At 49.7% G+C, this 21,461-nt stretch overlaps 1 protein-coding gene across 4 annotated transcripts in view; it reads left to right on the top strand.

The window, feature by feature from the left end:
- osbpl6 (oxysterol binding protein-like 6) overlaps window positions 1–21,461 on the top strand; it is a 44,206-nt gene that overhangs the window by 3,937 nt on the left and 18,808 nt on the right. For 3 of the 4 annotated variants that reach the window (XM_030343100.1, XM_030343102.1, XM_030343099.1), the window contains exons 2-9: window positions 6,011–6,280; window positions 12,944–13,066; window positions 14,168–14,221; window positions 15,159–15,272; window positions 16,043–16,231; window positions 19,047–19,188; window positions 19,967–20,070; window positions 21,100–21,192. In XM_030343100.1, the coding sequence (XP_030198960.1) occupies window positions 6,143–6,280; window positions 12,944–13,066; window positions 14,168–14,221; window positions 15,159–15,272; window positions 16,043–16,231; window positions 19,047–19,188; window positions 19,967–20,070; window positions 21,100–21,192 (957 nt within the window). In that variant the 5' untranslated portion in view covers window positions 6,011–6,142. The remainder of the gene's footprint in view (window positions 1–6,010; window positions 6,281–12,943; window positions 13,067–14,167; window positions 14,222–15,158; window positions 15,273–16,042; window positions 16,232–19,046; window positions 19,189–19,966; window positions 20,071–21,099; window positions 21,193–21,461) is intronic. The other variant, XM_030343101.1, reaches the window with a different exon arrangement.

The following is a 21,461-nucleotide window of genomic DNA, read 5'->3' as shown; positions in this document are numbered from 1 at the left end:
ATCCCAGAACCACGTCAACTAGTTTGGTTTACAGGAAATAACAAAAACCAACACTGAACTAATCTCTGTTCCTCGCTGTAAAGTTACAACGTCGATATACCAATGGCTATAAAGGGTTTATAGTGCTTGCATTCACTATCGTCTACTACTGATCAGAATAGCCGACCAGTTCCTCACGACTAAGGGTATGAGAGCCCCAGAGCGGGGTGGAGCTAAGGCACAGGCCGGTCTTTGTCAAGGTTTAGAGAAGCGGGAACCTCAACAAGCTAACTGACTGTTGTGGTGGCGGACATCTGGTGGGAACGCACACAGCACCTCACGATTCTGCTCAGAACACGGCGTCTCTTAGGGCTCGCTCTGCCCCCGTCTTAAGGAGGCTCGGTTAATCTGACCTCGTCCACCACACTAGTTCAGGGCTGAACAAAGGTGGAAGCCCCTTGGCAACTTGAGGGTGAAATCAGGGAGGAATGTAGCACAACCCCCCCCCCCCCCACACACACACACATTTCAGCCTAAAGAGAGCAGATGTTTGGTGTAAAGACGGTCTAAAATTCAGAGAATTACAATTCAAAGCAGTAGGTGTTACTGTTACTCAATTCGCAGAAATCACCGCAGCATTTCTGGTCTGCGTGTCCCTGTCCGATGACTTTGACTTTAACATCACGAACGCTTGAGCAAAGTCATTGTTTGACGCCATTATGTAGTGGGGAGTGTAATGAGGACCGACTGTAAGAATGACAGTTGGTCCTGTAAGGAGCATTGTAGTGTTTTTCATACACTACAACAAACACACAAACAAACACACACACACACACACACACGCACACACACACACACACACACACACACACACACACACACACACACACACACACACACACACACACACACACACACACACACACACACGTGCACACACTCACACGAAGTGTTTGTTTTGTACACCTACTAGCCACATGCGAGGGCTTTGTTATTTCTTTACCAACATCCTGGGGCGACGTAATCTCAGTGGCAGGATTAAGAAGATTAACCTGGCTGACTAACCAAGTCCGGCGTGAAGATTCTCCTAACATGCTATCCGGTACATTAGCTCTCAGCTCTCCATGAACAGGGAGCCTAGAGGTGTGTGCTGACCTCGATGGATGGATGGATGTTAATGCCATGGATTCAGCCTTTTTAGTGGAGATGTTATATTTGTTATGACAGGAGGTACAGGAAACATAATAATGAATCATGATGAACTACTTTGAACTATTTCTAAACCACTTCCTATGATTATGGTGTAAACAAAACAGGTCGGACCATGTGACATGGTTAGGGCTGTTTTGTTTACACTAGGGATATAGGAAATGGTTTAGAAATTGTTTTCAAAATAGTTCCTTATTATTTGAATACATTTAGCGATCACAGTGATTTTGTGTGGTAAAGATATTTGCTTCTAATACAGTACATACAGAATAGAGACGTATCTATTGAGCAGTGGTAGTTGGTTTATTAATGTCCACAGCTCTGTCATGGTAATATTGAGTTGAATTATTTAATCATAAGAAATATATGCAAACATCAATCAAAAATGACGCACGCAGACGATAAATTATCCTTTTTGTTGAAGGTTATTACTACCTGTTTCTGTTTGTCTCACAAGTTTAAGTGTGTGCGTGGGTGTGGGTGTGCTAACAGTGTGCATGTGTTTGCGCCTGTGCATGTGTGTGCACCTGTGTGTGTGTGTGTGTGTGTGTGTGTGTGTGTGTGTGTGTGTGTGTGTGTGTGTGTGTGTGTGTGTGTGTGTGTGCGCGCCTGTGTGTGTGTGTGCATGTATTCTGGTTCTGGCTAGATTGACGACATCCATCAAATGACTTCCCCTTTTTCTGTTTATATTTCCACTTTTAAAGAGAATTATGTCTGCATTTCAGTGCTGAGAAATGAGAATCCCTTGTTAACCAGCCTGGGACTGCTTCCTTATAAGGTCGCGGGGGGCGCCTCTATTTAATAGGCTAAGTGGAAGGTTGTACTTAATGGACTTAGCAGCTAGCCTTAGCTCAGATCCCAGTTGACTCAAGAGCAACGGGTAGCTAGCTTACTGATTAGCAAGCTAAAGTTAACCAACCATAATTGTATGTGTAAGCGAGTGTGCCGGTTGAAGCACATTTACAGCTGATCTTCTGTCTTTGAACTCTCCCCCCTCTCCCTGGTTGACTACTTAGTTGGTTACCGGGTAGTCTAACTGTTCATGAGCGCTTCATCTGGTGTTTTTAGGTCGTCCTTAATAATCCATGATCTGAAAACTGGGCTGTCCTTACATTTCTTTCACAGATTCATATTTAATATTCTGATATAATGTCATAATAAGCAGCATGCAATATATTGAGAATGTTGCCTGCATGCATTTCTGTGTCTATTCTGTTTTTAAGTATTTCACTTATGATTCACTCCTCACGTTAATTCAGCTGTACAAAAATTGTACATTCGATTGTGTGTGTGTGTGTGTGCGCGTGCGTTTGTCTGTGTGTGTGTGTGTGTGTGTGTGTGTGTGTATGTGTGTGTGTGTGTGTGTGTGTGCGTGTGTGAAACTATAGCAAAAGTTGCATTGGAGCGTGCATATGGAGAGTTTCACCAGAGCGGGGCATAGCAGGGGGTGTTCTATCACATGTCACTGAATCACAGATGTATCCTGCCATGGCACAAGGGCAGGCCTGAATCAGCCTTTCTGAAAAGCGCAGACGTCTGAGTATAGCCACGCAGGCAGTCTGCTGTGATGTGCACGCTACCTGTCTGTCTCTTTGACGTGCACTGCAGAAGCAAGCTCTCCGATTCCCCCCCTGTAGCCGTATTTGTGTTCCCACTCCGAGGCATGTCCCAGATACCGATGGTTAGTCACGCACTGGAATTTTTTATAGGTAGACACAGCGTTTGACGGCCGTTGAATTTTTGGCGGAAAGGGACAGTTTACTCAGACAGATTCTTTCATTTCTGTTGAGTTACTTGACAATTTATTTCCTTTCATTATTATGAGCAAATTACCTAAAAATAAACGATCAAGTCACGGAAACCGTGACAGCTGTCTGCAATACACGTCACGTGACCTATGCCACGCCAGAAGAACAACGTTGACCAACAATGTTTCAATTAAGTAATAGCTCACGACAGGCTGTGGTATGTGCTCATTATACCACTGACCCCCCCTCACAGTGGTATAATGAGCACATACCACAGACTGAAGTGAGCTATTCCTTTTATACAACGGTTACTATTATGGCAAAACGAAAGTCATAGAAACACTACATTTAAAAAAGAAAAAGAAAGTCAAAAAAGCTGTTTTTTTTTTAAAGAATACAAAAAAGTAGTCCCTCCGAGAGAAGGCTCGGCTAGAGCGGTTCGCCGGCGGTTCGCCTTCCTCCACCATCAAGCTAAATTTCCGTGTGATAAAGTTTCCTAGGCCACTCCCAATAACTGCTACTCTGTAACTGTTTCTACTTCCAGGCGCGGAGTGATATGCAAACTTTCACAAAATGATTGGGCGTCATAGCAGTTATGTATACGCTCATTATACAACTGTTAGGAACCAATCAGATCTCTGGATTTAAGCCACCGGTTGTATAATGTGATGTAATCTAGGGTGGTTCCTCACTGCCCCGCTTCTCCTGACAACGCTTCTGTTATGTATGCAAAGGATAGTCAACAGCATGTATTGTTATTCCCATGCCTTAGGGGGCGCTCTACGGCTCCTGTTAAGAGGAACTTGGAGCATCATTCTGTGCTTGTAAATAAGGGCTAAAATGGTGCCGGTGTGGGTGTCAGACTGACTCGGCTGCAAGATCGACTCGGGGTCCTGCGCATACAGATGACGTATCGACACTTGACGTATCGACACAAGCCAACGGACAAAACCCGGAGGGGTTGTTTATAAACGGGGCTCAATCATGGACATAAAAAGAAGGCTCAATCCTTTTTAGTTTGGATTTCATTGAACGCAGCCCGTTCTTTCGCACAACAAAGCCATTGAAAACACGTCTAAAAGCACTGATGAATGCATATGTAACCCAGTTCCTGTTAGGGACTCTTATTCTGAAGGAGGAGAGCGGAAGTGTCTGTGTGTGGGTCGCTGTTTTGACTCTGTGTTGGGAGCGCTGGCAATAAAGTGGATCGCCCCGTTCGGTGAATGGAGTTAACCGCTTCTTCTTTTATATATAACCCAAGTATATGCATCAATAATTTGTACATTCGATTATTATTGATAGATTAGAAAACAAAAGGTGATCGTTAATACTTGGGAATAACATGGGAATGAATGGAACGCGCATGCGCATTTAAAAGACAGCGTTTACAGGAAGTGCGACATTATTGCGCATCTAGGAACCCGAGTCGACCTGGCAGCCGAGTCAATCTGACAACCACACCGGCTTTCTTGGTTCACTGGAGAAGGAGGGGCTACGCACGGACAGTAGACCTCTTTAGAATAACTTGCATGCTCCGAAAGTTTATATATTTTTTATGATTCAAGGCACTCGCATGCATGAATGAGTACACATCTGAGTGTAGGCTACAAACGCGATTAACTATTTACAAGTGCAAAAACGGCAACATATTCGTTATTTTGCTGACCACTTCCTCGAAAGGAATCTTCCTCTTCTACTTTCTCGTAGATCGCACCATCTTTCCCCGTGTTCGTTAAATGCGACTGGATCACCTTCTCTGCCATGATCAGCGCCTCGTGGATTTCACCGCCTCTCCAGTTATAACTACTCACGTTGATATCGCTGCGTTGTCTTTGTTGTAGGGACAGCGCAGCAACACCTCTACCCAAATCCCGCACCTGGAACCGCAAAGCCATATAATTGCATTTACATCAAAATGAAACCCCCAATATGTGTACCGTCCGAGAGGGTAAATTGGGGTGCGAAATCGATCTGGTCTATATCCTCGGTCAGTGTAAACGCGCGGACCATGGCGGGAAAAAGGCGGGAATAAGACGGGCATATTTGGCAGTGTAAAAACGTTTAATTTCACGACCACGGTATCCTGTTAATTACAAGGTATCCTCATGTTACATAACGAACATAATAGCATCGGCGAGGCAGCCTTAGCCTTGTTTACAAATTAGTTAAACAGGACCCCCAGCGGTGGACTTACACAACAGCACTAACACTGTTCTAACACAGGGGCCAACAGTCAACAACATCATAGACCAGGTTAAGGAGACATAACATTTCAATCTCCTAATCGGCTGATACCTCTCTGCTCGCCGGTCTTTACCGCTCATCATTCTCCCTCGTCCAACTGTCCGCGGGCACTTCCTTAATTAGACGAGGCACGGGTCCACACACACGGCGGGGGGAACAGCAGGCGCTCAGGGAGACGCGGTGGTGTGTAGTCAACGTAGGGCCCAGGTCAGACAATAGCGGTTGTCTGCGCTCCGCAGCAGGCATAATGGAAGGCTTCTCTGTAACGCAGACGGTATAGGCAGGAGAGGAGGATTAAAAGCCTTGGTTCCCAAAATAGAGCCCAGAAGATGGGGTTTGAAGGGCTTGGGAAGAAGGTCCAGACGTTCACCCTTGCTGGAAAGAAACTCGATTTATCGGCCGTTTGAGGTTTAATCGCATGGCTTAGCGCCTTTCTAACTGATTTTAATTACAGCCAATGGTGGGGGGAAGAGATGGAAGAGGGGGAGGAGGAGGAGGAGGAGGAGGAGGAGGAGGAGGAGGAGGAGGAGGAGGAGGAGGAGGAGGAGGAGGAGGAGGAGGAGGAGGAGGAGGGGGAGCTGGAGGAGGAGGAGGAGGAGGAGGAGGGAGAGAAGAAGGAGTAGGGGGAGGAGCTGGAGGAGGAGGAGGAGGGGGAGCTGGAGGAGGAGGAGGAGGAGGTGGAGGAGGAGGAGGGAGAGAAGGAGGAGGAGGAGGAGGTGGAGGGAAAGGCGGAGGAGGAGGAGGAGGCAGACGGGAAGGGCGGGGTTGTTTCGAGAGTGAAACCTTCCACTCAGTGTGACCTCCTGGTTCTGTCTCTGTGTTCTCCCCAGATGAGCGGGCTGTGAGCGCGAGCAGGACGTGTGCTGCCGTACTTTCCCAGAGGATGCTGCTCTGCTGAGGGAGGACCGCCCCGGGACCCCCCCTCCCCGCCGCCCCCAGGGCCCCTCCGTCAGGGACCCAGCATGTCGTACCACCACCAGCACTACCAGCGCCGCGCCATGAGCTCCGAGGAGAGGTGCGCCACGCCGGTCAACAAGATCTCCACGCCGACGCACAAGAGCGCCTCCTCCTCCTCCTCTTCGCAGCGTGACAGCCGACAGGTGAGACCGACCCGCCCCCCCCCCCTGATTCCACATGAGACCCCGCCCACCTCTCTCCAGGTGAGACCCGCCCCCCCCTGTCTCCAGGTGAGGCCCCGCCCCCCCCTGTCCCCAGGTGAGGCCCCGCCCCCCCCTGTCTCCAGGTGAGGCGCCCCCCCTGTCTCCAGGTGAGGCCCCCCCCCCCCACCTGTCTCCAGGTGAGCCCCCGTCTCCAGGTGAGGCCCCGCCCCCCCTGTCTCCAGGGGAGGCCCCGCCCCCCCTGTCTCCAGGTGAGACCCCCCCCCCCCCCCTGTCTCCAGGTCAGGGCCCGCCCCCTCTTACTGGATGAGGCGCCGTTCATCCACCTCTCTTCATTGGGCTTCTGGGCCATCAGAGTGCTGTGATTTCATGCTGTGTACAAATATATATATATATATATATATATGTATATATGTCTATGTTCATTCACACATACACATACATACATGCATATAAATGTGCGGTGCACACACTAAAAGTGCTATCTTGCCATGTTGCTTTCACAAATTGTACTTATTTTATTAATACTGAACTTCCCAAAATCTCCCAACATGACATACAGTCGGTCCTTCAAATGTCGTACCCCCCCCCCCACCCCCAACCCGAACCATGCCTTGAGCCGGCGTAAACCACTCGAGCGTCGTAGTAAACCATGAACGAAGCGTGCCCGAGCCTCTTTGGCGATCGATCAGCACACACACGCACACACACGCAGTCCGCCTCATGAAGTCCTCCGGCCGCGTTGTTCCCGCTCAGCCTCATCTGGGCTGCTGCTGCTGTGTCACCACCGCCGCTGCCGCCGCCGCCGCGCAGCAACAGGACACCGGAGCCTCTGACATCACTGCTTTTCCACTGGCACTGGCGGATGAATAATTCATGAGGACCAGCCGGGCTCGGGGTGGAGGCGGGGCACGCGGCGTGCTCTGGTCTGCCGAGGTGCTTCTCCACCCGTGCCGTTGCAGGGTGGAGCTGGGAAGAGTGGGGGGAGGATGGTAGTATTGGGAGCGAGCGGGCTGGTTGAAGCCCATTTACAGCTGATCCTCTGGCTTTGAACTCTCTCCACCCTCTCCCTGGTTGTCTGCTTGGGTAGTCCAACTCATCATGAGAGTTTCGTTTGGTGTTTATAGGTCGTCCTTAATAATCCATATTCCGAAAACCGGGCTGTCTCTAGATTTCTCATACAGATTTGTATTTAATATACTGATATACTGTCATAAGCAGCATCTGTTGAAAATGTTGTATGCCTTTGCTTCTGTGTGGGTCTTCTGTTTGTCAGGGTTCCGGTTATGATTCACTCCTCATGTTAACTCAGCTGTGCTCCTGATTCATGCGGTCTATTGTGGTCCGATGTCATGACGACAATTCTTAAATCTCAACAAAGGGACAGCATTCAAAAAAGGTCCCACGTTACGAATCAATCAAACGCATGTCTCCAGCACAGGCAACTCCTTCATTCTCTCGACCAACCCACGAAGCACTTACAGTCGATCTCCCTAGTATCTCTGGTGCACCGATTCCTGCGGCCCACTGAGCGTTGCCTGGAGCCTCCTCCTCCTGCGACACTGTCCCCCCCCGATGCGTGCTGCATCATCAGGCCGCGCTGCGTGCTGCCCTCCTTCTGTCGACGCAGGAGATCCAGCGATGGAGGGGTAATGGGCGTGGCCGCTCCCGGGGAAGCGCATGAGGCGAGGACGAAGAGGCAGTGCTCGTGATGGAGGCTGGCTGGGCGCCAGCGACGGGGGAATAAAACAGCACCTTGGCGGTGTTTTCTCGGGTCAGCGGTGTTCCGAGCTTCAGTCCCCTGTTCTGGTCGTAGATCAATAGCTGTCTCCCCCCCCCCTTCCTCCCCCGTACTGCTGACCACCTCTGGTTACGACAGAGCTCCTCATGAGTCATGAGGAGAAGAAGCCGCAGCAGAAACACGACCCAGAGAGACGGACGGCTTGACAGAGAGACACGCGCACAGCCAGACCGGATATTAACATGCCGAGTGACGCAGTGTCCCTCTTCACTCCCAAGTGCTCTCGTTCTTGCAATGAACGCAATGTCAGTCAGATAAGATGCTTTGGTTGAGAACATTGTGAGTGATGATGAGAAACATGGCCTTTTTGTGTCTCAGTAACACTGGAACATCCCTCCAGGTAGCGGTTGGTTAGATTTACGACAGCAAAGAAATCAATGAAGCAATTCGTTTTTTTCTCTCTCCGGGAACGGTTCCGCAGACTGATTCTGTTTTCATGCTAATGCGCAGATCGCCGACGGTGATGGGAGCGTATCCACGGCGACGTGGCATGATGAAGCGCTGTCGCTTAACGACAGGGTAGAACCGTCGACCTCGTGAATGAAAGTCACAGTCATCAAGCTCTCGCTTGTCCCCGTACGACTTCTGAAACGGCCGCTCTTCAGAGCGGTGGTTCTCTGATCGCTGATCGCTGGCCACGAGTTCTGACAGACTTTTAGAGCTTCAGTGCCTTCATCCCTCTGCATGGGACTCAGGAGGTAGATCCCCGGCTCCCCCTAGCTGTGTGTTGAGGTGTCCCTGAGCGAGACACCTCACCCTAACTGCTCCCTACAAGCTGCCTGTCGCATTGCGTGGTTGACACCGCCGTGGGTGTGTGGACGTGTGCATGAATGGGTGATTGTTAGGCAGTGTTGTAAGGTTCTTTGAGTGGCCACTGGTCAGAAAAGCGTCGTATAAAGGCCCCTTCTAGGGTCTAGCATGTCCACTCTAAGGCTCGATTGATTTCTCAAGACATCACGTCCAGATAGTATTTAAGACCACTCAGCGGTGGGGGAATGTTCTGCTAGTGTATGACGACGTCATCGGCTCAGTCACAAGACGTACCACGTCAGTACGTCAGTAAACAACAAGGAGTCGGGACACGCTCAGAGGACAGTCTTTAACTAATGGCAGGGTAGGGTGGATTGATTATAGGTTGTCACAGGTTGTGTGTGTTCTTCGTATGATCTGGTCGGTTGTTTGTTAGTTAACCATACACTTAATGGTGCGTAGGAGTGAGCTCTGCATGAAGTTCTGGAAGCTGTTTTGGAAGGGAGCTGTTTTATATATCAAGTTATTTATAGATTTATTATCCCTCCAGGCCATATCTGGAAGAGCCTGGTTTATAAGCAGGGTACAAGATGTCCGCTTTTGGTCCCATCCCCTAAAGCTCTTGTACGTTGCAATGCATCATGGGAGCCCTGGCTGGCAATGCTCCGCCATATTGGGAGGACTCAAAAGAGCAGTCGTACTGTCACATCCCTATCAAGGGGCTAATGAAAAAAGTTGGGGCATTTCTCGCATGAAATAACAACAATGGCCACCCATAATCCATAGCTCCCATAGCAGTTGAAAAATGCCTCCCGATGCACATATTGCCTGGAACTACCAAGGCAACGCTTAGTACCTTTCAACACAATGTGATGGACTCTTACTCGTGTAATTGGACTTTGCCTGAAATTGCCTCTTTCTCCCCGCGCCCCTAACGCAATCTAAAGAAATTGTTTTTCATGGAATTATGTCCTAACGATAATGCAATCACTGCCATGCATCTCAGTTGAGGCTTCTTGCTTCAGTGTTTCTAGACTATAATCGTAACATACAGTACCCCACGTTCCACGATTCCTACACTCTCCACATCATACACAGAATGTCCGGGAAGTGGACCCTGTTTGGCTGTGGCTGACCTAACCCCTAAAGGATGGAAGTGTCTTCAGCTCTCCGGCCATCCCCCTGTGCGTGTCTTGATGTCTCTCTGTGTGTCTCGCTGACTAGCGCAGAACCAACCATTGTGTTTAAATACAGAACCCGATCCAGACTGGTGCAGGTGCTAGTGGGCCTGTGAAAACCCAAAGCTTACAGCGGCCATCTGCTGACCTATCAATAGACAGAGAACCCCCCCCCCCCCTCTCCATTCCATGACCTCAGTCAGTGCCAGGTCTGTGTATTTAAATACACACACATGCCTCTCAGCCAGCCAGGCAGGTTGCACTTGTTGGCTAATTGCCTTGTCTGTAAATTAGCCCTGTTTGCATTGCAGGTAACTGTTACCGTATCTCTGATGGTGTCACCATGGAGCTCCCATCCCCCTCCCACTCGCTAGTCATTGCTGAGAGAGCAAGGTAGTGCAGCGAAATCCACCGCTGACTCCCGCATTGTTATGGGCCTTGTTCAGTCAGCGGCCATCTTGTTTCTGATTGCTAGCTGGGTAGTGGAACTGAATGCGTGATTCCGTGTTTAATGACCCCATACAGCATATTCATGAGCGTTTCATTCAACGTTGGACTGGAGACCAATTTTTGCAGCAGCCTGTAAATGTGAAGGCTATACGAAGCCTTCATTACAAACTGATGGTATGAGGAGTTATTTTCTTCAGTTTCAGAGAAGCTGTCCAGTCTGTAATGGTTTGATCACAGAGATGCTAGAGAGAGTCCGTTTTTGGTTTGCTTTATCTTATTTGGTTGCAGGATAATTGAAGACTACCGTACAAACATTCAAGAAAAGGAAGATAAACGAGTAATGCTCAGTGCTCACAACTAAACCTAAAATGAAATCCTAATAACGATAAAATAATCTCATCAAACAGAACACAGTACATACTGAAGATCAGTTGTTGTTGTCAACTGCTCCATAGGCCTCTAGGTGTAAGGCAGCAGAGGTTATTGTACGGAGCAACCTGCCCTTAGACGTGGCTCTGCTGCATCCATATTTATGCAGCCTAAGGCCTAAGGCATCCCCAAGGAAGGTTTGTCCTTTCTTAGGCTTATGGAGACCTTCCCGGCCCGCTAACAGATTTATGCGTGGGTGCATTGAGTGTAAGCCATTCCCAGCCCCCGCAGCACCACGACCTGCCTGTTAAACGCCGTTCTCCATACTGGCATCCAAACCCTGAACTCTGAACTCTGGACGCGAACACGGTCGTGGAGACGAGATCGGGGTTCGCCTAATCGCTGAGCTCTGAAAATAGGCCATCTTGGATTCAACCTCGTTTAACGGTGTGTTGTTTTTCTGGTTTGCCGGGCGTTTTCATTTCGTCCGTCCCCCGTTCCGTTTAAAAGGTCAGGTCAGTGGGTCATACCTGTCCTGTCCTGTACATTAAAAATGCAATGAGGAGAGGAGCAGTGGAGTGTGGATTCAGATCATTAAGGTCAACAGCCAGGAGGCAGACATCGTCCATGCCGGCTGTTCACATTTAACTCCAATGTTTGATGCCTGACTAAACGTTCAGCTCAGTCGTCCAATCCGTCATTCCCTTCCCGCCCGACAAGCCCGCCTGTTTATTTCCTTCTGTCGTGATGCAATTTGTAAAGCTAATACGGATTCTAACGTCTTACAGCACACTCTCTCCTCATTAAGCGGTTTAACCGCAGACTGAGTCTGTTGGGCACGTTCAACGCGGAGGCCTGCGAGGTCGTGTAATGAAGAAGCATCGATGTATTGATCGGCCGACCGGCGGTATCGGGAACAGCCCCGGGCGTGGGTAATCCATCACCGCGACACGAGAACACACCGCATCCTTCTCCACACACACACACCTCAAAGAGACCGCGAGCCACGACGGCGTTTTTGAGGCCGGCTTGGCTCGGGCAGCGCAGTGCAGGGCCCGGGCTCCGTGGCCCATCTGCGCGGGGCTAATAAAGGGAGCGCTGGCAGTTGGAGCTGGTGGAGGAGAATGACCCCATTAGCGGACTGATCTGGACCACTTGGTCCTGACGTTACACAAGCTGTCGCCTCCGCTCGCTCGCGGTCCCAGAAAACGGAGCTGTGTTGTCGAGTGGTTGGACTCGACCGCTGCAGAAAAGTTACGTTACATTAACACCAAGAAGACAAACAGGGAGATGTTGTTTGTCTTGTTGTTATTTTTAGGTGTTGTTGTGTTGTTGTGCACCTGAATTAAGCATAAATTCACAAGGCTGTTTTGATGCCAAATACTCTGTATTAGCATCGGTGGCACCAGTGGGAATCAAACCCTCACACACTAAAGCTGACCCTACAGCTCCAGGTAGAGTATGTTTGTGAAGATCTTGTAGAGTTCCTTGCTCGACCGATCAGCGTTTCAGAGGGAGTCCTTCTCTTGAAGACCCGCGTACGTCCACCGCACACGTGCAGCTAGCCTCACAAGCTGCTAGCATCACACTCAGGCCCGTTACCCGACGTCTCAGAAAACAACCAGGCCGGCTGCCCCCCATCCCTTCCCTCCAAACCTCGGAGGTCCCCCCCCCCCCCCCCCCCCCCCCCCTGACGCGGGACATCCCACTCGTCCCTGCGTGACCTCATCACTCCCGCCGTGCGGAGGAGGCGTCCGTTTGATTTGCCGACCGGGCAGAAGCACGAAGCGTCGAGTCAGGGGAACACCCGGAGCTAATGGAGGGGAAGAGCTGGGTCAGCAGGGGGGGGGCTGTACACCGGGGGGGGGGGTTTCTTCAAAAACGATGTGAATCCGTTGACGGATTAATGACAGGCTCCGGTACCGCTGTTGTCTCTGCGTGTCACGGTGGCCGCCGACGCCCGGCGCGGAAGGCGTTTTTGGTTTTTATTTTCCGCACGCCACTCTGAGACGAGGTGGCCCTCCGCCGGGTGTGGCGCGTGAGGAGACGGGCTCTGACACGGCTTTGTGTGTGTCTCTCTCCGTCCCCCGTCCCTAGGAGGCCGACAGCTGGGAGATCATCGAGGGCCTGAAGATAGGCCAGAGCAACGTGCAGAGACCGGACAAACACGAGGGCTTCATGCTGAAGAAGCGGAAATGGCCGCTGAAAGGCTGGCACAAGGTACGGGTCGGGCCCACGGAGACTTTGTACTTATTGGAATTGATTTATTTTGTGCACGAGGGGCTGTAGGAATCTTAAGCAGTGCTTCGTCTGTCAACAGAGAAAAAGGCGTTTCCTCTCTCTCTCTCTCTCTCCCTCTCTCTCTCACTTTTCCTCTCTCTCTTTTAGTCTCTCTCTCTCTCTCTCTCTCTCTCTCTATCTCTCTTTTCCTCTCTCTCTCTCCGTCTTTCTTTCTTTCCCTCTGTCTCTCTCGCTCTCTGTCTCTCTCTCTCTGTCCCTCTCCCTTACTCCCTGTCTATCTCTCTCTCTCTCTCTCTCTCTCCGCCTCTCTCTGAATGTCTCTGTATTTTTTTCTCTGTCTCTCTCGGTCCGTCTCTGTCAGTATGTCTGTCTGTCTATCCGTCTCTGTCTCTCTCCCTGTCTGTCTGTCTTTCTATCCCTCTCTCTTTATATCTGTCTCTCTCTCTCTCAATTCAATTCAATTCAAATTCTCTCTCTCTCTCTCTGTCTCTCTGTCTCTCTCTCTCCCTCTCTCTCTCTCTCTCTCTCTCTCTCTCTCTCTCTCTCTCTCTCTCTCTCTCTCTCTCTCTCTCTCTCTCTCTCTCTCTCTCTCTCCCTCTCTCTCTCTCTGTCTCTCTGTCTCCCTCACTCGCTTTATCTCTCCCTTTCTCTCTCTCTCTCTCTCTCTCTCTCTCTCTCTCTCTCTCTCTCTCTCTCTCTGTCTGCATTTCCTCAGGAAAGATTTTTCACCTTCCATTTCTAAGAGGTTTTGTGCAGTGCCTCTGCTTCTCTGACCTTGTAAAATGCAGGAGGCCTGAATAAAGAAAGTCAAGACACAAATAAATCAATACTTAAAATAGATAACGCCATGAATGCACTTTACCCGCATTACTGTAATAGGGAGGTGAATCTAAAGGGTGTGTTAGGCACTGGCAAAGTAGGCTTCCCAATGACATTGATCAAAACAATCTTTAAAATGATCATTGTGATAGGTGTGTGCCTGATATTAATTAAAGTATTCAAGTTTTATTATTGTATTATATTACACCACTTTACCATGAAACTCTGTTAAAGATGTATTTTTAATTTGTGTGATTACAGCGGTTCTTCGTTCTGGACAATGGGATGCTGAAGTACTCCAAGTCTCCCATCGATGTGAGTAGAAACCAGCAGCTACAGACACCAGGGTCTGTAGAACCAGGGACCACAGAAACCAGCAGCTACAGGGACCAGGGTCTGTAGAACCAGGGACCACAGAAACCAGCAGCTACAGGGACCAGGGTCTGTAGAACCAGGGACCACAGAAACCAGCAGCTACAGGGACCAGGGTCTGTAGAACCAGGGACCACAGAAACCAGCAGCTACAAGGCCAGGGACAACAGACAACAGGGACTGTAGGAACCAGGGACTACTAACCAGGGATGGTAGAAACCAGAGACTAGTAACCAGGGACTAGTAACCAAGGACTAGTAACCAGGGACTAGTAACCAAGGACTAGTAACCAGGGACTAGTAACCAGGACTAGTAACCAGGGACTAGTAACCAGGGACTAGTAACCAGGGACTAGTAACCAGGACTAGTAACCAGGGACTACTAACCAGGGACTAGTAACCAGGGACTAGTAACCAAGGACTATTAACCAGGGACTAGTAACCAGGGACTAGTAACCAGGGACTAGTAACCAGGACTAGTTACCAGGGACTAGTAACCAGAGACTAGTAACCATGGACTAGTAACCAGGGACTAGTAACCAGGGACTAACCAAGGACTAGTATCCAGGGACTGTAGAACCGCCGGTGTATAACCAGTGTTTGTAGTCTGACATGTGTTATGTAACTTGATACAGAAACAAAGTGCTGTAGTCTGACACGTATTACGGAACGTGATCTCTCTCCCGGGAGACGTTCTGCGGTTAAGTGTTACACCAACCCGTCTCGTTGTTGTGTGATCCATATAATAACACCACCACCAGTCCCGATACGAACGCCGAGCGTTTGGATGAAAACAGAACCGCTGCGTTAGAGTATGAGTGCTCTCAGTCCAGGTTCCCACACAGGAAGTCTCCCCACCCACTTCCTGTGCTGCTCCCCAGATCCAGAGGGGTAAACTGCACGGCAGCATCGACGTGGGGCTGTCCGTCATGTCGGTGAAGAAGAGGGCGCGGCGCATCGACCTGGACACCGAGGAGCACATCTACCACCTGAAGGTACGCGGCGTCTGATTGGACGAGGTCCGACCCGCGCCACCGTCACACGCTCACTCACGTAAACCCGTCAGAACCGGATTTAGGTATTGGCTCGTTCAGATTGAATCGAAATCAAACCCTGTTCGTGTAAACCATAGTTCGGTAAAGTGGTTGGGTTTGCGTCCCGGGGAATTACAGGGTTATGAGTTACGTTAAGAGAACTTGACCGTCGTTTAATGAACTTTGTCATGTATACGCCTTGATCACGTCATGGTGAGGGTGTGAACGCAGCAGAAGATGCGGAGATTCACGTCTCTTCCACCCGCGCAAAGCGCCGTATTAATCGAGTATTGAGTATTCGTTAGTGGCCACGTAAGCGGGGGAGAAAAAATACCCACAATTGAGTGAAAAATATGGGCCTGTGCTTCATGCAACTTTTGGCAAATTTCTTCCCGCAAAAGAAGCCCGATGCCAGGGGAGGGTCAGAGCGTGCAGAGGTGAATCCCGTTCAAATATATTCTTCGGCATGATGGTGTTTCTGGTTGCGCTTTCTTTTTCACAGATCCCCATTGTCTACATTTCAACCACTTGTCCGTTTTAATTTTTTATTGTCTGGCTTTCAGAATTGGAACGTGCCCATAAAAATTTATATAAAATAAATAATATATTTATTTTAATTTCTGAGTATCCCCTGCAATCCTCCCGAGTACCCCTAGGGGTACCCCTATCTGAGGACCCCTGGGCCAGGCTGAGGCAGGTGTTAACCCAGGACGGCTCTCCCCTGTCTGCAGGTCAAGTCCCAGGAGATCTTCGACGCCTGGGTGTCCAAGCTGCGCCACCACCGGCTGTACCGGCAGAACGAGATTGTGCGTTCCCCGCGCGACGCCACCATCCGGATGTTCCCCCCCCCCCCTCCGGCGCCGGCGCCCGCAGCGGCGGAGTCACCGCAGCCCCCACCCCCTGCGGTGCATGAAGTCAAGGTCGGTAACGCCGCACTGCATTGTGGGCCTTTCGACTTTCACTAGAGCAGTGGTTCTCAAAGTTTTGACAACTGAGGGCAAATTTAGGATCCCAAAATTTGACGGGCCGCCAAATGAAAAAAAAATTGGCGGGAAACGCCGTCAGCATCCCAGCGGTGAAAAAAAACATTGAGCCGTGTACCCGCTGGGAGTGAGGTCAAGTGAGGTCTAAATCATGAAACTGAGGTTCATCCTTTCAAAGTAATGTACAGTCGGATTAAAACTAACAAATGAAAAAGGATTTCATTGAAAGCTAGAAAAAAACTTATTTTTGTTTAAATTAATATTGATATAATAATAAAAATAAAAAAATATTATTATTATTATTGTATTTTTTTTATAGCTGTATGTCATTGCGGGCCGCCAGGAATGTTTCTGCGGGCCGCCATTGGCCCGCGGGCCGCACTTTGAGAACCAATGCACTAGAGCATCCGGAGGAGACGGGGTTGAACTAAGATGATATTAGTGCAGCAGGGATAGAAGTGCTATTAGGGTTTTATAGCGTTGTTTTATTGGTGATTAGGTCCGATATGAAGAAATTATAACACAGATTAATCATTTGTGTTTAAAAATTACTGACACAAATTATTCATTCATGTGATAAAATCCATTTTCTGTTCCTTTATTCATTCACATTATTATATCAATGACTTTAATATGATGTGGTCACTAGTCAGTTGTAAATTCAATGATAGACAGTTCTATAGACGGCAATAATTGGACAGATGTTGAATATTACGTTTTCTTTTCACATTTGCTCCTAAGCTCAGGCTAGAACATAAACAGTATCGATGGATTTGGTTTGGTTTACACCTATTGGCAGACCATTGCATCCAGCCGGTTCAACAGAAAGCCTTGCTTCTGTCTTTTGACTTCAGAGAGGCACAACAAAAGGGACGTATTAACACTATTGGTATCGTCATCATCTATCAATCAAGCACTCGGTCAATTACATTAAGCTGGCGGCAGGCAGCTCATTAAGAAGACTGACGTCGTTTCGCATGTCATTAGATATGCCGTCCATCCTGTGATGCCCGTTGGAAATGGTAATCGTATCTCGATCGCTATCGCCGGGAGATCAGGCTAAACACTTTGTCTAGACGGCTGCCTGCTCCAAACCTGGGATCAAATCCCAACATGTCTCGGGAGCGTGGGATGGAGTACGTGTGTGAGTGTTTGTGTGCGTGGATGTGGGTGTGTACGTGTGTGTGTGAGTGTGTGTATGTGTGTTAAGGTATGTGTGTGTGTGTGTGTGTCAGTGTGTGTGTGTGTTTGTGTGTACGTGTGTGTGTGCATGCATACGTGTGTCTGTGTGTGTGTGTGTGTGTGTGTTTTTGTGTGCGTGCATGTACGTGAGCTGTGTGTGTGTGCATGTGTGTGTGTATGTGTGCTTGTGCGTATGTGTGTGTGTGCTTGCAGGTACGTGCGTACGTGTGTGTGTGTGTGTGTGTGTGTGTGTGTGTGTGTGTGTGTGTGTGTGTGTGTGTGTGTGTGTGTGTGTGTGTGTGTGTGTGTGTGTGTGTGTGTGTGTCTGTGTCTGTGTGTGTGTGTGTGTGTGTGTCTGTGTGTGTGTGTGTGTGTGTGTGTGTGTGTGTGTGTGTGTGTGTGTGTGTGTGGGTGTGTGAGCCGGGCTGGTAAGCCAGTCAGGCGTCCAGGCAGCTCCAGAGAGGGGAGTCTTAGCTGTGCTCTCACCCCATCTGAGGTGATCAGACGCCTGCCTTGATGCCTGGATCTCTCACCCCTCTGCCCTGAGGGCCAGGGGAGCCTCGTTATCACAGACGGAGAGAACATCATGCAGCAGGGCTCATCAGAATATGGCTGGGAGTTCATTCCCTCCCGCTTGAGCAGGGCAGACTGAGGGATAAAGGGAAGGCAAATGGTGGAGAATATATTAGAATAGTATTATAATATAGTCCCATTGTTTTTTTTTTTCATTTGCTAATTGCCAACAATATATAAAAACAGATGGACTTCATCTATCTATTTTGCTCTCTCTCTATAATCTATCTATCTATCTATCTATCTATCTATCTATCTATCTATCTATCTATCTATCTATCTATCTATCTATCTATCTATCTATCTATCTATCTATCTATCTATCTATCTATCAAGTATCTGTGTCTGTCTGTCTGTCTGTCTGTCTGTCTGTCTGTCTGTCTGTCTGTCTGTCTGTCTGTCTGTCTGTCTGTCTGTCTGTCTGTCTGTCTGTCCGACACTGTTAGTGTAGCACAATCCCAATTCTCCCAACCTAATTAAAAATTTACTGACTTCTGGGTGTGTCTGTTTCTCCTCCTCCTCCTCTCTCCCCCTCCACCCCCTCTCTCCCTCTCTCCCCCTCCCTTCCTCTCCTCCCCCCCTCCCTCTCCCCCTCCTCCCTCTCTCCCCCTCCCTCTCTTTCCTTCTCCTCCCCCCTCTCTTTCCTCCTCCTCCTCCTCCCCCCTCCCTCTCCCCCTCCTCCTCCCCCCTCCCTCTCCCCCTTCTCCTCCCCCCTCTCTTTCCTCCTCCTCCTCCCCCCTCCCTCTCCCCCTCCTCCTCCCCCCTCCCTCTCCCCCTTCTCCTCCCCCCTCTCTTTCCTCCTCCCTCTCCCCCTCCTCCCCCCTCCCTCTCCCCCCTCCTCCCTCTCCCCCTCCTCCCTCTCTCCCCCTCCCTCTCCTCCCCCCTCCCTCTCCTCCTCCTCCCCCCTCCCTCTCCTCCTCCTCCCTCTCTCCCCCTCCTCCCTCTCTCCCCCTCCCTCTCCTCCTCCTCCTCCTCCCCCCCCCCCCCCCCCCTCCAGGCTAAGCCCAGTAACCTCCCGTGGCAGCCCGTGGCCCCCAGCAGCAGCAGCAGCAGCAGCCTCCCCGCCTCCTACAGCAACGGGCAGAGCAAGGTTGCCGCCTGGCTCCAGGAGTCTGAGGAGATGGACAAGTGTGCGGAGGGTAAGTGCCCCCCCTCCCCCCACGGTGCTCCTCCCCCTCCCCCCTCCTCCTCCTCCACCGACCACTTCCTCGACCGTCAAGTGGCGCATTCATCAGACTCATTTTAAAGTGCCTTGCCCCTCCCCCCACCATCGCCATACACACACTCACGCTCTACCAGAGGAGGAGATGGGAATGAAACATGAGGCAAACACGCGCACGAGACATGCTCTCATGGACACGTGTGTCCATGAGAGTATGTCTCGTGCGCGTGTATGTCTCGTGCGAGTATGTCTCGTGCGCGTGTGGACACGCGTGTCCATGAGAGGGTGTGAGTCTCATGTGTGTGTGGTGTGCTTTGTGGTTGAATGTGTGTTTGCGTCCATGTGATGATGGGTGTTATCTGTGCGTGTGTTTGTGTGCGTGTCTGTGTGTGTGTGTGCGTTTACTCAAGGGTGCATATAAGTCTCTTGTATCACATGTTTGTCTATGTGTGTGTATGTCTCGCATGTGTGTGTGTGTGTGCGTGTGCTTGTGTGTGTGTGTGTGTGTGTGTGTATGTGTGTGTGTATGTCTCATGTGTATGTGTATATCTCGTGTGTGTGGCTGTGTCTGTGTGTGTGTGTGTCTCGCATGTGTGTTTGTGTTCATGTCTCGTGTGTGTGTGTGTGTGTCCATGTGAGGGTGGTTGTGTATCTCATTTGTGTGTGTATGTCTTGTGTGTTTATGTGTGTGTGTGTGTGTGTGTGTGTGTGTGTGTGTGTTGTTCTCCTGTGACCCTGTGTCGCTGTGTCTCCAGAGTTGGCCCGCTGCCAGTCCAGCCTGATGGAGCTCAGTAAGTTACTGCAGAGTCTGGAGATTCTCCAGCGCACCCAGTCTGCCCCCAACTTCACAGACATGCAGGTACCGCACACACACACACACCCACACACACACACACGCACGTACACTCAGACGCACACGTATACACGCACACACACACACACACACACCCGTACACACCTAAACACATATGTACACACGTACGTACAGGCAAGCACACAGACGTACACACACACACACTCACTGACACACACGCACGTACACCAACGTAAACACATACGTACACATACATACTGTACACGTACATACAGACACATGTGCAAGTGCACACGCACGCACAAAACAACACACAAGTACACGCACACAGCCACAAACACACACACATTCACTTGTTCACGCACAAACACACACATATAAACTTACATGCACACACATGCATTTACATACACACACACACACATATGTACACTCAAATGCAAACATACGTACACATACACAAACTCACGCATATTAAATGCACACTCGTGCAGGCACATTAACGCACCACAAGTGCCTCTGTACACTGACACATCTTAGAAAAGGAAGTATTGAGTCTCCTTTAAGGCTCCTATGGAGATGTGTTACAGTGGAACCGTCAGGTTTTTAAGGAAGATTAATCTGTGCAGAACGCACTGCTGGAGGTATCGATGCCGGGTTCCTTCAGGTATAAACTAAAGACTGTTTAACATTTAATGGATTAAATCAGTTAAAACCAATCATCCATCACTGAAACCACTTCAGAATGCCACTTTCTCCTGCTTGATGTGTGGAAGAGTGCCGCCCCTGCCACGAGAGTCAGAAGAAGATCTAGACCGTTGCACCTCCTCACATCGAGCAGGCTTTGATCCCCGTTTGGTTGAATGCCGTTCCCTCTGAGGCGAGGTTCAGCTCACCGCCCCGAGGTCGTGTTTGCTCCCCGCTGTGACCTCGGCCTGGCTTTCACCCCCCCCCCCCCCCCCCCCCCCCCCCCCGCTCTGTTTGCTTTGATTTGAATCTGTTGTGCTTTTGTTTTGCACCCCTTACTAACCGCATTTCTTTCTTTATTTTGGTCCACGTTTTTGATTGGCTTAGACCAATTGCGTAGAGTTATCAAAGAAAGAGAAGCGGTTGAACCGAAGATGGAGAACAAAAAGTGTCGGGAAAGACTCTAAGTTCCAGCTCCAGGTACATGCTCTACTCTGTCGCCCCCTGGTCTCCATCGATGTGTCAAGTAGGACGGGGAATACATTTGATTTATATCAGACATATTGGGGACCGCGCGGTGGCCAGGGTAACTGACTGACTCTAGAGGCCCTAGCTCCTCCCTCTGATCTGAAGTCTCCGGAAGCTTCTGCTAACTGACTGACTGACTGTCTTATGTTTAGAAATATATTTAGACATTTTGTCTTATGTTTAGAAATATATTTAGACATTTTGATTTGAAGTATAAATTA

This window comes from Gadus morhua, chromosome 20, assembly GCF_902167405.1.
Source record: "Gadus morhua chromosome 20, gadMor3.0, whole genome shotgun sequence".
In the NCBI taxonomy this organism is placed as follows: Eukaryota; Metazoa; Chordata; class Actinopteri; order Gadiformes; family Gadidae; genus Gadus; species Gadus morhua.
This window is presented reverse-complemented; position numbering and strand designations above follow the sequence as displayed.